Here is a 13,514-nt window from a genome sequence, read left to right as displayed (position 1 = left end):
ACACTGCAGTCAACATGATCTTTCTACTATTCAAAACTAGTCAAATCCTTTCTCTTTGACTCATAAGGAGTCCCTGCTGTCCATCCCCACTGCATCTGGTAAGGCCCATAATGTAAGCTTCATTATGCTTTTACTGAATTTATTGTCTGCTTCCCCCTAGTCTCTAAGCTCTTTGGAGCACAGGAACTGATGCATATGCCCCCACCTGTGCCTGGTACACATTAGATAATAAATGTGAAGTCAAATGAATGGCTGAATTTACAGCATTGTTTTGTAAACTGTGGCTTGTGACCCATCAGAGCATCATAGAATCAACAAGTGGATTTATAATGAGCTTTCATTTTAAATAGAAGAAAAAAAAATAGATGAGAGTAGTATGTAATAAAGGTATTATTTCATGCAACTTTTTATTATAAAATGTAAAATGTTTCTTATAGTGAGTTGCAATGGAATAAAAATGAAAGCCTCTGGTTGTCACAAGCAAGTATTTTTTTCCTATAATGAGAAAAAGCAAAACTTAAAGGAAAACTTAGGGGGGGAAATGGTCAAACTCCTTCGTGACTGAGAAAGACTCCTGCCCTAGGGGATTTGTACTTTTACAAATTTCAAGGCCTGAAGTTCAAAGAGGAAATGGCCTACTTCAGAGTTTTAGGTTTCTGTAAGCAAGTGACAAAAGAACTTAAAATCCTCCACAGATGCTGCCTGGCAACTACAACCACAGGTCGATTGAGCCCAGGAGGGCTGTTTAATTCTATTTCCTCTAAAGTACATCGAAAGCATATTTTGTCTTATGTTTTGGAGAATTTGTGAACCGGCTGCTTCTCTAGTCTTCTCTGTTGGAGAGCTGAGGGCCTGAGCCAATGAGGTGCTGCCATTCTGTTTCCATAGCAATGAAAGAAACAAACCTTTGCCTGCCACCTCCCAAGGACAAACCTCACAACTCAAGGCCCGAGTCAAGAGAGTCTGAATGGAAGGTTGGCTTTCTCCTCCAGTTTGACTTTCGTTGCTATATTGAAAGACTCAAACTGGACCATCCTTAGACAGGACATTTGTCCTCATGTCTGTTCAGCCTTTGTAAAAGACTTTGACAGGATTCACTGGAAGTCTTTCTCTCCGCCCCACACATACTGTGGATTTTCTGCTTTAGCATTTCGGTCACTTGGAATGACCACTAACGTCTCGAGTTCTGGAACCTCTGGATTTGATCTAAAAGAAATGCTGATTTTATGTTGATGAGAAAATGAGAAACAGTTTCTCTATAAAATTATGGTGTCTTTAAGACTCTTGACGTGGAGAAGAACCACATGAGAGAAACAAATCTTTGAGCAGTGCAAGGTAAGCTCTTTGGAAAAGATATTTTATATAACTTTTTTGTGTGGTTATTAGTACGAACCTGTGACCTTTCTGAAGGCTCGGCTGGCTCATTGATAACTACAGTGTCACCACCTCACACATTCAGTCCACTGAGCCTCAGGTAAAATCATCAGGGAGAAACAGAGGAAAGGAAAAGAGTAGGGAGAAAGAATCCTAAATCACAAATGGGTGTGCGTGCAAAGACACACACACACACACACACACGTACACCTCTATATTCTTAAAGCCATACAATGCAACATCGAGCCACTGAATGCAGTAGATCTATCTATGCTGATGTGGAAATAATCTACCAGATATCCTGTTATGTAAAAAGAACAAGACGTGGCATAGTGTGTAAATGTACTCTCATTTATGTAAAAAAATTTTAAGAATTATATATATATACACACATATATATTCGTAGAACATATCTGGAAACATACCCTCAGTAAAAGCCTGTTAATGGTGGTTCCCTCGTGGGAGAATACTGGAAGTAAAGGGCTCATGTTTAGCTTCTATATAGTCATTGAAATATTGAAATATTGCCATACTGTTGTATATACAGTTGACCCTTGAATAACAACCTTGAACAATGGCAGGGGTTGGGGCATTGATCCCTGTGCAGTCAAAAATCCTATATAACTTTTGATTCCTCAAAAATATAACTACTACTGTTGACCTACTGGCCTACTGTTGATCAGAAGACTTACCCATAACATATCAATTAACACATATTATTTTTAAAATATTTATTTATTTATTTGAGAGAGAGAGTGTGTGTGTGTGTGTGTAAGTGGTTGGGAGGGAGGGGCAGAGGGAGAGGAAGAGAGAATCTTAAGCAGACTCCATGCTGAATGCAGCGCTGGACATGGGCCATGATCTCACCACCCTGAGATCACAACCCTGAGATCATGACCTGAGCTGAAACCAAGAGTCAGAAACTTAACTGACTGTGCCACCCAGGTGCCCCTATTTTTTTAAGACTTATTTATTAATTTTAGAAAGAGAGAATGCATATTTTTATCTTATATGTATTATATACTATAGTCTTATATTAATGTCTAACGTTCTTAATTTTTTTCAGTATTCCTGGGCTACATGGTTCCTCTGTGAGTTTTTTCATATTGTTGCAAATTTACAAAAAATTTTCCAATATACTTATTGAAAAAAATCAGTATATGAGTGGACCTGTGTAGTTTAAGCCAGTATCGTTCAAGGATCAACTGTATACATCGTCCAAAGCTCTCAAATGGCCTCCCTGCTAGCTTGGTTGCCCTAGCTCCTCCCCTGGTACCCCCAGATCTGCTATGATTAAGCAACTAAGGGTTTAATGCCCGGCACAAACTGGCACAAAGGTGGAAGTGGGGTCCTGCAGGGCCCCGTTCCAGCTATCGCCCAAGTCTACTCTGAGGGTTCAACAGCCGTGTCTTACTAGTTGCTAAATATTTTGAGTATTTATCCCCATCAGTGTTCAGAAGGAGAGGCCTTCACTTTTTAAAAGCAAAAGAATATACACCAAGGCATTGTTTACAACGGAAAAAAAAGGAAACAACCAAATGTTCATCAGTACACAACTGGCTAAAAATACGATGCATATGGTTGTAGGATAGAAATTTATACAGTTATGGGTGCCTGGGTGGCTCAGTGGGTTGAACCGCTGCCTTCGGCTCGGGTCATGATCTCAGGGTCCTGGGATCGAGTCCCGCATCGGGCTCTCTGCTCGGCGGGAAGCCTGCTTCCCTCTCTCTCTCTCTCTCTCTCTCTGGCTGCCTCTCTGTCTACTTGTGATCTCTCTCTGTCAAATAAATAAATAAAATCTTTTAAAAAAATTAAAAAAAAGAAATTTATACAGTTATGATGATAAAGAAACAAATCTTAGACTTTTGTAGATTTGCCTTAAGTATAATTTAAATTATGGATTTGCTTTTAATTTATTTTAAAATGTTTGTTTAAAACAATCTAGTATTAGAGGAGTGGGCTGGGTACAGATGAATGAGATTAGCCACAAATTGCTAATTGTCGAAGATGGGTGGCAGGTGAGTTCATTATACTGTTTTTCTCTACTTTTATACATTTAAAAAATTTATCCACAGTAAACTTAAGTTTAAAAAATGATGATACGTCTATAGTTACCAACATTAAAAGAAGCTCATGACATTGGTTAATAAAATGTATATATAGAATATATGTATAGGTTCTATCCCATTTATGGAAAACTATATAAATCTCTTTCTTTAGCCTAGAGAGAATTCTAGAAGTTATTAACCAGCTAGCTATTAAGTAGACAAGCTATTGTGCAAAATCAGGCCCACCTGACTCCAGAACCCAAAGAAAATCTCAGTAAAGAATGTTATGGAGGAAGAAAAAAACCCATAATCCTGACATTCTTGCTCAATTTTCATTTTTACCATATTCTTTTCTAACTTTTATGCATCTCGGTCCATACTTTTACATAATTGTATCCATTGCATATATACCATTTTATATCTTTGTTCTTAACCATTTCTTCATGTTCCCACAGGCTGTCGAATAATCCATTAAAATCTATGTAAAACTCCCACTGAGTGACTGTACAATCATTTACCAGTCATTTTGGTTTTTTGAACTCTAATTTTTCATATTATCTATAACGTTGTAACAATGATGACATTTTTGCAGCTCCTCTGTGGAGTTCCTTCCTCCTTGCTGAGTCAGTCCCCATGGTGAGAGCCACTCAGTTTATCAGTCAGGGAACAAATCAGTCCACCCATTGTGGACAAGTCACTGTGCCAGTCTCCATGGAGACACAGAGAATGGCTTGGTGGAGTCCCGCCCTTCAGGAACCCCACAGGGTGGGTGGTCAGGCAAGAAATGGAATAAAGAAGGCAGTGCTGAGAGCCGGCCTCCTTGGCCTCTCACTGTCTACACCAGGGACTCCTGTCAAGCTGCCCAAGTTCAGGATTGGTTCCTGTCCTTGCAGGAAGCAGACACCAGGTCTGAAGCAGCAGCAGAGCTCCCTTATTGCCATGGCTATATCCTCCTTTCAGGCTCATCTGAGTTCTATCCCCTGTGGCATCACCTTCTCGGCCTGGGTTGTCCACCCCAGCTGCCTCTCTGGCCCTGTCTCCCTGAGATCTTCTGACTGGCCCCATGCACAACAGAACACAGTTAGATGTGAGGGGCCCTGTCGCCAGTCTTAAGGCTTGTGCTGTTTACCCAGTCTCTTGGCCTCGCAGCACCCTGAGCCAGCCCATCCTGCAGGCCTACCTCCACCTGCACATCCTGCCTTTCTCTGAAGGCCGGCTCTCCTACCCTGGTTCCACAGCCCCCTCAGCTCCCTTTCTGATGGCTGCCCTTAGGACGACAAGTTCCCCAAGGGCAGGGTGCAGGTGTGCAGTATCCCACAGCAGCTAGCATTGTCCTGACGACGAGAGCGTGTAAGTATTTTTGCTGGTTTTTTTTTTTTTTTTTTAAGATTTTATTCATTCATTTGAAAGAGACAGAGACAGAGAGAGCACAAGCAGGGGGAGAGGAAGAGGGAGAGTGAGAAGCAGACTCCCCACTGGGCTGGGAGCCTGATGTGGGGCTTGATCCCAGGACCTGGGGATCATGACGTGACTAGAAGGCAGATGCCTAACCATCTGAGCCACCCAGGTGCCCCAGTATTTTTGTTCTTACATGAACATTTATAGGCAGCCCAGGAGTCACCCCTTTTGAGTTTGTTTCCTCGTCTGTAAAATGGACTCAATGTTATGGTTGCCTTTTGCTCTGAAAGTCATTAAACCATGCAATGGTTTCTCAGGCATTGGTCACATTTCACAAAAAGGTTTGTTTCATTTTTCAGTTGATTCGTAAATTTATTCCAGTGTCCTATGGGAAACCAGCCTTTGACATTTGAGTTAAATCTGCTGTCGTTGTAATCCTTCTGTGGGTCTGTTGGTGCTCCTAACATTTTTTGGCATTGGTTTTTATTTTCTATCGACTAATCCACTGATATCATTTAAAAACTAAATTGTGTTACAAGTTTATTAATGAAAAGTTAGAGTTTCTGCCCCACCCCCCTCACTTCTCAGTTCCACTCCTCGGCACGCTGCTTAGGGACAGCTAGTTTCAACCCTCAAAGCTATTTCTTTCTGAATTTAACTTCATACTTCTCAATAATTTCCTCCACTCCATTTGTTAATTCTTCAGTTTTAGCCATTGTCTTGACTTCCTGGTGTGGTAGATGGGGATTCGGCCCTAAAATGCCCACCCTCCATCGCCCTCCCCCACTCTTCCAATGTAGTCCCAATTCACTTTTCGGTTAGATCACTGTTGGGACTCCTGGGTGGCTCAGTTGGTTAAGTGACTGCCTTCAGCTCAGGTCATGATCCCAGCGTCCTGGGATTGAGTCCCACGTCGGGCTCCTTGCTCAGCAGGGAGCCTGCTTCTCCCTCTGCCTCTGCCTGCCTCTCTGTCTGCCTGTGCTCACTCTCTCTGACAAATAAATAAATAAAATCTTTTAAAAAAATCAGTGTTAAGTGTTTGCATTAACATATATGAGTGAGGACCTTACTACAACCACGTTGACTTTCTCCCATAGTATTTTGTAACTTGGGATCATCGGGCAATTTTTATTTTCTTGGGTTCTTATGTTTCTATTGGTAATTTCACCCCAGTTGCTCTGTTTCCTATTACAACTGCTCTGTAAAAAATGACCACAAATTTAGTGGCTTAAAACAACACCAATTTATTCTCCTACAGTTCTGAGGTCAGATGTCTGAAATGGGTCACCCTGCGCTAAAATCAAGGTGTTGACGGGACTTGGTTCCTTCTGGAGGCTTTAGCAGAGAATCATTTCCTTGCCTGATCCAGCTTCCAGAGATGCCACATTCCTTGGCTTGTGGTCCTTCCTTGATCACTCTACCTCCTCTTCCATCATCACATTTTCTTCTCTGACTCTGACTCTCCCTCTTATGAGGAGGTCTGTGATGACCTTGGGCCCACACAGATAATCTGGGGTCATCTCCCTTCTCAAGATCCTCAGCTTAATCACAGCTGTAAATCTTTTTGCATGTAAGGTGACTATCCACAGGTTCCAGGGAGGGGTGCTTGGACATGTTTGCAGGGAGGGCCCGACCCCTGGCCTACTACGTGCTCTAACAGATCTGCCAGAGGCCTGTCCATAGTATCCAACAATCCACCAGTTCCAAGTCCTGAGTCTTTGGGGGTCTTCAGTGTGGGAATTAGCCTCTTCTTGTTTGTACCCACTTTGCAGGCCTGTAGGCTTCAGCTTCCAATGGTGTGCCGAGGAATGTGTGAGGGAGTTACTGTATCAAACTTGCATGGACAACCCTTGTACAGTCCTGTTTCCTCTCCCACTCTCCCTGTTCTAGTTGAATGAAAGCTCTTTTAGTCCTTGAATTAGGAAAAAAGCCATCCTTCCTCCTACATGTCTCCTTTACTCTCACACGGCTACCACACTCACGGCACTTAGGACACCGGATGTATGTGGGTTTTCCCCCACCAAGCAACACCAGCTGGGAGTCCTGTAGTTTCCCTCGATTCTGACGCTCTCCAGCTGGAGGTAGCTCTAGATCCCATGGGTAAGGACTCAGTCCACCGAGACCATGCCCCTCGCCCTGCCCCGGCTGCCAAAGATGCCGATCGCAGACTGTGCTATCTCTGCTTCCTAGGCTTTGGACCATCAGCTACAAACCAGAGGTTCCCATGACCCCATCTGTAGGTTCAAATAATTTGCTGCAACAACAGCTCACAGAACTCAGGAAAACAGTTACTTGAATTTACCGGTTTATTAAAGGATAAGCTGGAGGGCGCAGATGGACAGCCGCATGAATCAAACAAGCAGTGAGGTCTGGTCTGGGAGGGTCCCAAGCGCAGGAGTTTCCATCATCACGGAGTCTGGGTGAGTCACCCTCCCGGTGTGGACGTGTTTGCCAACCCAGAAGCTCACCGAACCCCATGCCGCTGGGAGTTTTACGGAGGTTTCCTCATGATATGATCAGTTACGAACTCCATTTCCAGCCCCTCTCCCCTCCTTGCTGCATGGGGACAGGGACTGAGGCTGAAAACTCTTAATTTTTTAATCATGTCTTGTTTTTCTGGTGACCAACCCCCATCCTGGAGCCCACGCAGAACTGCCTCATTAGAACGATGCTTCTAGTGCTCTTATCACTTGGGATTCATGACTGTTATAAGACCCCTGTGTTGGGAACAGGGGGCAGAGAGACCAATATATATTTTTTCTATTATCACAATCCTATACTATCATTTTAGTGGTGTTCTGGAAAACAAAGAAAATAAACAAATGAGTCAAGCCTCCCTGTTTATCTGTGAGTTGTCTTCTATGCATATAATAGGGATTTTGCTTTTGTTTTCATGGAGCCAAGAAGGAAGAGTTTTGATTTATAATAGGGCAGGTGAACAGGAATGAGAAACTGAGACATTCACTTGCACTGTAATTTGAGTAACAGAGTTAATTTTCCAGGAAATTCAGTGCAAGACCTACCATAGGAACTTCTCATTTCAGTGAGAACTAATGTAGCCAGACAGAATACGGGCTTGGGATTCCGGTCGACTTGTGCTCATTCCCAGCCCTGCAACTTGCTACCCCTGTGATCATTCTGAGCCTCAGGTTTCTCTTCTGTAAAATCGGGATAACAATAATCGATCATTTATTGTGTACCTGGCTCTCAGTAAGCACTCAAGGGTGGCAAATTTTTAAATTGCTTTCAGGTCAAGTCTCCGAGGTGCCAAAGGGTGGGATGTTACTCTGTAGTCAAGACCTTGCACCAGATCAACAGGTTCCAGAATCTACCATCCTACTATCTGTGCTTTGGGCCTTTGCTGGGTCCTTTCTAATTGGTTTCTAGGTGTTGCTGCTTTGACTCTTAATGGTATAACTCTCTGCCATTACTTTCCCACTTTAGCAAGAGCCTCCTGGCCTAGCAGCCAAGACTTCCTCTGACCTCCTGCCATGTACCCCAACCCTCTCATCTACTGCACCTGCTGGGACCCTTGGAACCTGGGACCACGGAAGCTAATCAAGACCCCTCGGCCACCAACCAAGACCTCCATAGGGAAACCCAAGTAAGGATTATAAGGATGAAATCGAACCCGGGGACTAGGTTTCCATTTGCAGACTTCTTCCTCTTTCAATATGTGCAGTCAACTAGGCAACAAAATCCCAAGATCTGCGTTCACACAGCTCTCCCAGCCCCCCTGTTGGCATCACGTGGCTCCTGCCGGTCCTGCTTAGGCTCAGGGTGATTTGAAATGAGGAAATCTCAGAGTGAGTGCAGCAGGGAAAGGGCGGCTTCTAACCAAAGGGCCCCATAGTCCCCATGGGGGACAAACTGTGCTGCCAGCCCAGGGTCCCCTGGGAAGTGAACCTCAACTAAACCTCCTTCCACTAGAGATTCCCCAAGACCTTCCTGACTTTAAAGATTTCAGCAGTTGGAGCACATATTCTGATTCTGAGTCATCGTGGCAGCCATCGTCCTCATCGGAGAGTGCTGAAACAGGTTTCTGAATTTCTAATTTTCTCTCTTCCATCACTTATTTTTCACTTGCAGGCTAACTCCTCTTCCTCCAGCTGCAAAAAAACAAAGTTATGTTCAACCAACAACAAAACCTTTTGTTGCCCCGAAGTGAGTATTTTTATGTCCCTGGGGGCAGGAATTGCTAGAATTGCTAGGATTTCCCCCCAAACCTCTGATCTACATGCAAATTGTGTGGCCCTCTGCACCCACAGCTTTCAAAGTCACAACAAATGAGCTCTCGGTTAGGGTGGCTCTGAGAGCCACTATTTCCTGTCCTACAATGAACAATATGCAATGCTTGTCACAGGCAGAGAGCCTGGGGAGCCTCCCTGGTATTTATGGAGGTGACTCATTCTTTTACTGATTATTTTTCTATGTCTAAGTTTTTCTGTAGCTTGTAGATCTGTTTTCACTCAAAAATCAAATTGTTATCCATCATTTATAAACTTAGAAGTATGACTTAGTTTTAGGCCTTTGCATGAATCTTGTTATTCAATATATTTATTTATTTGAAAAATATTTGCTGAGCCCCTATTATTTGCTGGGCATTGTTTCAGGCTCAAGGAAACAGCAACAAATATAGCAGAGACTCTGCTCCTGGAGCTTACATTCTAGCGGGGAGAGTAGATAGAAACAAGTTAAAACAGCCAGTGCATCCCAGTGCAGCATAGAAAATAACACAGGAAAGGGGGAGGGGATGGCGAGGGTGGGGTTGTGATTTTATATAGGGAGTTCAGGGCAATCCTTGTATAAAAGAGACAGCAGGACTGGGACTAGCACTCCTGGCAGAGGGAACAGCAAGTATGAAGGCCCTGAGTGGGGACCCATTAAGCCCATTTGGTCTTTTTCGGGAAAGCAGAGAGGCCTGTGTGGCAGGAGTGGAGGGTGTAAGGAGACAGTGGTGGGAGATGAGGTGAGAGAAGTAGCAGAGATGATGAGTGTCGTTGGTGGAATAATGACCCCCCAAAGATGCCCACATCTTAAACCCTGGAAACTGTGATTATGCTCTGTTACTCATCAAGGGGAAATTAAGGTTGCAGATGGAATGATGTTTGCTAATCAGCTGACTCTGAGATGGACAGATCATCCCGGATTATCCGGGTGGGCCCAAAGTCATCACCAAGTTCCTTCTGCATGAAAGAGATGTGAGGCAATCATTGGCTCTGATGGAGAAAAAAAAAAAGGCCACTAGGAACATGGGAAGCTTCTAGGAGCTGCGAAAGGCAAAGAAATAAATTTTCCTGTGGAGTCTCTGGGAGGAATATAACCTTGTCAACACCTGGATTTTTTTAGCCCAGTGAGACCCATTTCAGACTTTGACACCTAGAACTGTGAGGTAATGAATTGGTTTTGTTTTAAGCCATTGAGCTTGCAGTAACTTGTAGAGCAGCAATAAGAAGCTCGTACAGTGTTGGGTACCTGGGTGGCTCAGTGCGTTAAGCCTCTGCCTTCAGCTCAAGTCATGATCCCAGGGTCCTGGGATCGAGCCTCTTATCGGGTTCTCTGCTCAGCAGGGAGCCTGCTTCCTCCCCCCTCTCTCTCTGCTGGCCTCTCTGCCTACTTGTGATCTCTGTCTGTCAAATAAATAAATAAAATCTCAAAAAAAAAAGAAACTCGTACAGTAAAGTTTGCTGGACAGTGTAAGGACTTTGGCTTTTACTTCGAAAGGGACAGTGTATTAGCTGCTAGGCCTGCCATAGCAAAACAAACAAACAACAACAACAACAACAAAAAACCCACAGACTGTGTGGCTTACACAACAGAAGTTTATTTTCTCACAGATCTAGAGGTTGGAAGTCAAAGACCAAGTGCCCACAGGGTTGGTTTCCTCTCCAGACTCTCTTCTTGGCTTGTAAATAACCACCGACTTGCTGCCTCTTCATATGGTCTTTTCTTTGCTGGTGCCCATCCCTTGTGTCTCTGTGTGTGTCCTGACTCTCTTACAAGGACACCAGTAAGGTTGGATTCGTGCCCACCCTAGTGGCCTCATTTGACTTAATCCCCCTTTAAAGGCCCTAGGAGGTACTAGGGATTAGGACTGCCACATATGACATTTCAGAGGACCCAATCCAGCCCATTATAGATGGAAAGGCATCAGAGGATTCGGAGAAGAGTGACCTGATCCAACTTGCATTTTCAAAGGACTGCTCTGGCTACTGTGTTGAGAATGGACTACAGTGACCAAGGGTAGAATCAGGGAGGCCAGATAAGATGTAATTGTAGGGACAGAAGCAAGAGAAGATGGTGCTTGGACCTGGTGGAAACAACACAGGTGGGGAGAAGTGGTTGCCTTGAGATATATTCTGAAGATAGAACCTGGTAGAACCTGCTAATGGGATGGGTGTTAAGTATGAGAGAAAAGCAAAAGGAAGAGTCAATGATGACTTCAAAATTTGGAGCTGAGCAACAGGAAGGATGGAATCACCATTTTCTGCAATTGGGGAAGACTGCAGGAGGTACATATTTATAGGCGTGTGAGTGTAGAAAGTTCTAGATGCCTCACACTATCCAAGTGGCAATGTCAAGTAAGCAGTTGGATATATGGGTCTGGGAGAGATGTCTGGGCTGCAGATACACATTTGACAGTCATCGGCATATACAGGAGACCTAGAGCCCTGGCCTTGATGAGATCTCCAAGGCAGGGAGTGGAGCCAGAAGTAAGAAGAGGTGGGAGAACAGAAACTAGGAGCACTCCAGGGTTGAGAGGTCAGAAAGACCCCAAAAGAAGACTGACAAGGAGTGGCCAGTGAGGTAGATGAAGGATCATCTACCTGGTGTCCTAGAAGCAAAATGACAAACATGTTCCAAGAAGGAGGGTCTAATTATCTGTGTCAAATACTGCTGATAAGTAATTGAGATGAAGACTAAGAAATACTGTTGGGTTGAATGGCCTGAAGGTCCTTGGTGACAGTGAAGAGGATTGTTTCAATGGTGGAGGTGATAAAGTCCAATTGGAGTGGGATCCATTCATAGCAAGGGATCAACTGAATGGTCATGTAGGTGAGCTGGTTCCTAGTTCCTGCCTTCTATGTGCTAGGACTCCTGGCTTGATCACCCCTGTGGGTCTTATCTGACCCCAATTCATAGGCAAGCTCAAGGCCTCAGTCTCCCCATACCTCTTTTTGGGAGTGACCTAACTCATACCCTCAGCTCCACTCTGCCCACCAGTTAGCCCCAGCTAACACTGTCCTAATCCTGCTTTGCAATATGGTGAGGGACAATTTGTGGGTACTTTTAAAATTCAAAGACCTGTTCACTGTACTTATAACTTTCCAGTGAGACCCTACTCACTGGGGCTCCATATCAGCCAGTGTCCAAGCCCTACTGAGTCAGCACTGAGTGAGGCTGGGCAATGGAGCAGCTGGGAGCAGGAGGGTTCACAGGAAGGGGCTCAGGTAGACATTGACAGGACCTACAAATGGGGACATGAAGAATCTGTTCACCCGTCAATTTTTAACTTGGACCTCCAGCCTCAGACACACATCTCTGTGAATTACATCTTTTTTGCTAATTCTATAATTTCCTTGCAAACATACAATGTACTTTTTGTATTTCAAAAGTCTTTTTTTTTAAGATGTCATTTATTTATTTGACAGAGATCACAAGTAGGCAGAGAGGCAGGCAGAAAGAGAGGGGGAAGCAGCTCCCTCCTGAGCAGAGAGCCCGATGCGGGGCTCGATCCCAGGACCCTTGAGACCATGACCTGAGCTGAAGGCAGAGGCTTTAACCCACTGAGCCACCCAGGCGCCCCTGTATTTCAAAAGTTTTAATTCTCACATATGAACTACAACACAATTGTCCTCACCTTGCTTCAGCAATTCTTTTTTTTCTTTCTTTCTTTTTTTTTTAATATATCAGGAGCCTTGAAAAATGGCAGTAGGCTGATTGCTCTGAGCTACTGGGAGACACAGTTGGCAAATGGCTTTATCTCTAATTCTTTATAGCACTTAACTTTTTGTTCTTCTATTTTCAGTATTTATGTGCCCCCCTTTTTTTCTCTTCTTAAATATAAAGTATCACATCTCATTCCATCTCTCTTGGAAAGGAGCACTGTGGTTTGCATACATTAACCAGTCCTTGAATTCATCATATGAGAAAATGTGAGGCTCTTTGGCATCAATATAATTTCAGGATTTGGTTAGTGTAATCGGAGTCATCTGAGTAGGTTGACAAGGAAAAACAAGAGTCAAGGAGAGGCATTCTGGATCGACCACTCCTTTTACTTTTCAGAGCTGTGAAACACAATCCCAACAAAATAAGTGCCCATAAGCCATACTCTGACCCTTAGCCAGCTCTGAATTGAGTGCAATGCTGTGGAAGGTCTCTGTGCTCAAGGAGATCCACCAAGAACAACAACAACAAAAAGACATAAACTCAATCCATGGTCAGCTTTTTAAAGAGACCCAGGCTACTCAATGGTTTCCCACCCCACCCCACCACCATCACCCCAAGGCTTTCCTAAATTCAGAGTAAGCAAACAAAATAGCTTTGTAAAGGGTTCTGGTTTATGGATGGGAGCATATGGTTGATAGAGGAGTTGAGTTGTATTTTAAGTGGTTTTAAGTATTTTTTAAATGATTTTATTTATTTATTTATTTATTTATTTATTTATTTATTTATTTATTTATTTATTTATTT

At 43.7% G+C, this 13,514-nt stretch overlaps 1 protein-coding gene across 1 annotated transcript in view; it reads left to right on the top strand.

Moving 5' to 3' along the window:
- The first annotated feature begins 1,239 nt into the window (after positions 1–1,239).
- The window catches only part of LOC111145122 (amyotrophic lateral sclerosis 2 chromosome region 12), a 33,622-nt gene continuing 21,347 nt past the window's right edge, over positions 1,240–13,514 (top strand). The window contains exons 1-3 of the mRNA XM_022499791.1: positions 1,240–1,335; positions 8,265–8,424; positions 8,910–8,984. Coding sequence (XP_022355499.1) covers positions 8,312–8,424; positions 8,910–8,984 — 188 coding nt within the window. The 5' untranslated portion in view covers positions 1,240–1,335; positions 8,265–8,311. The remainder of the gene's footprint in view (positions 1,336–8,264; positions 8,425–8,909; positions 8,985–13,514) is intronic.

The sequence above is a fragment of the Enhydra lutris genome, unplaced genomic scaffold, assembly GCF_002288905.1.
Source record: "Enhydra lutris kenyoni isolate GAN:26980312 unplaced genomic scaffold, ASM228890v2 scaffoldscaffold1, whole genome shotgun sequence".
Lineage (NCBI taxonomy): Eukaryota > Metazoa > Chordata > Mammalia > Carnivora > Mustelidae > Enhydra > Enhydra lutris.
Note: the sequence above shows the minus strand (reverse complement) of the source record. Positions and strands in the feature narration are given on the sequence as shown.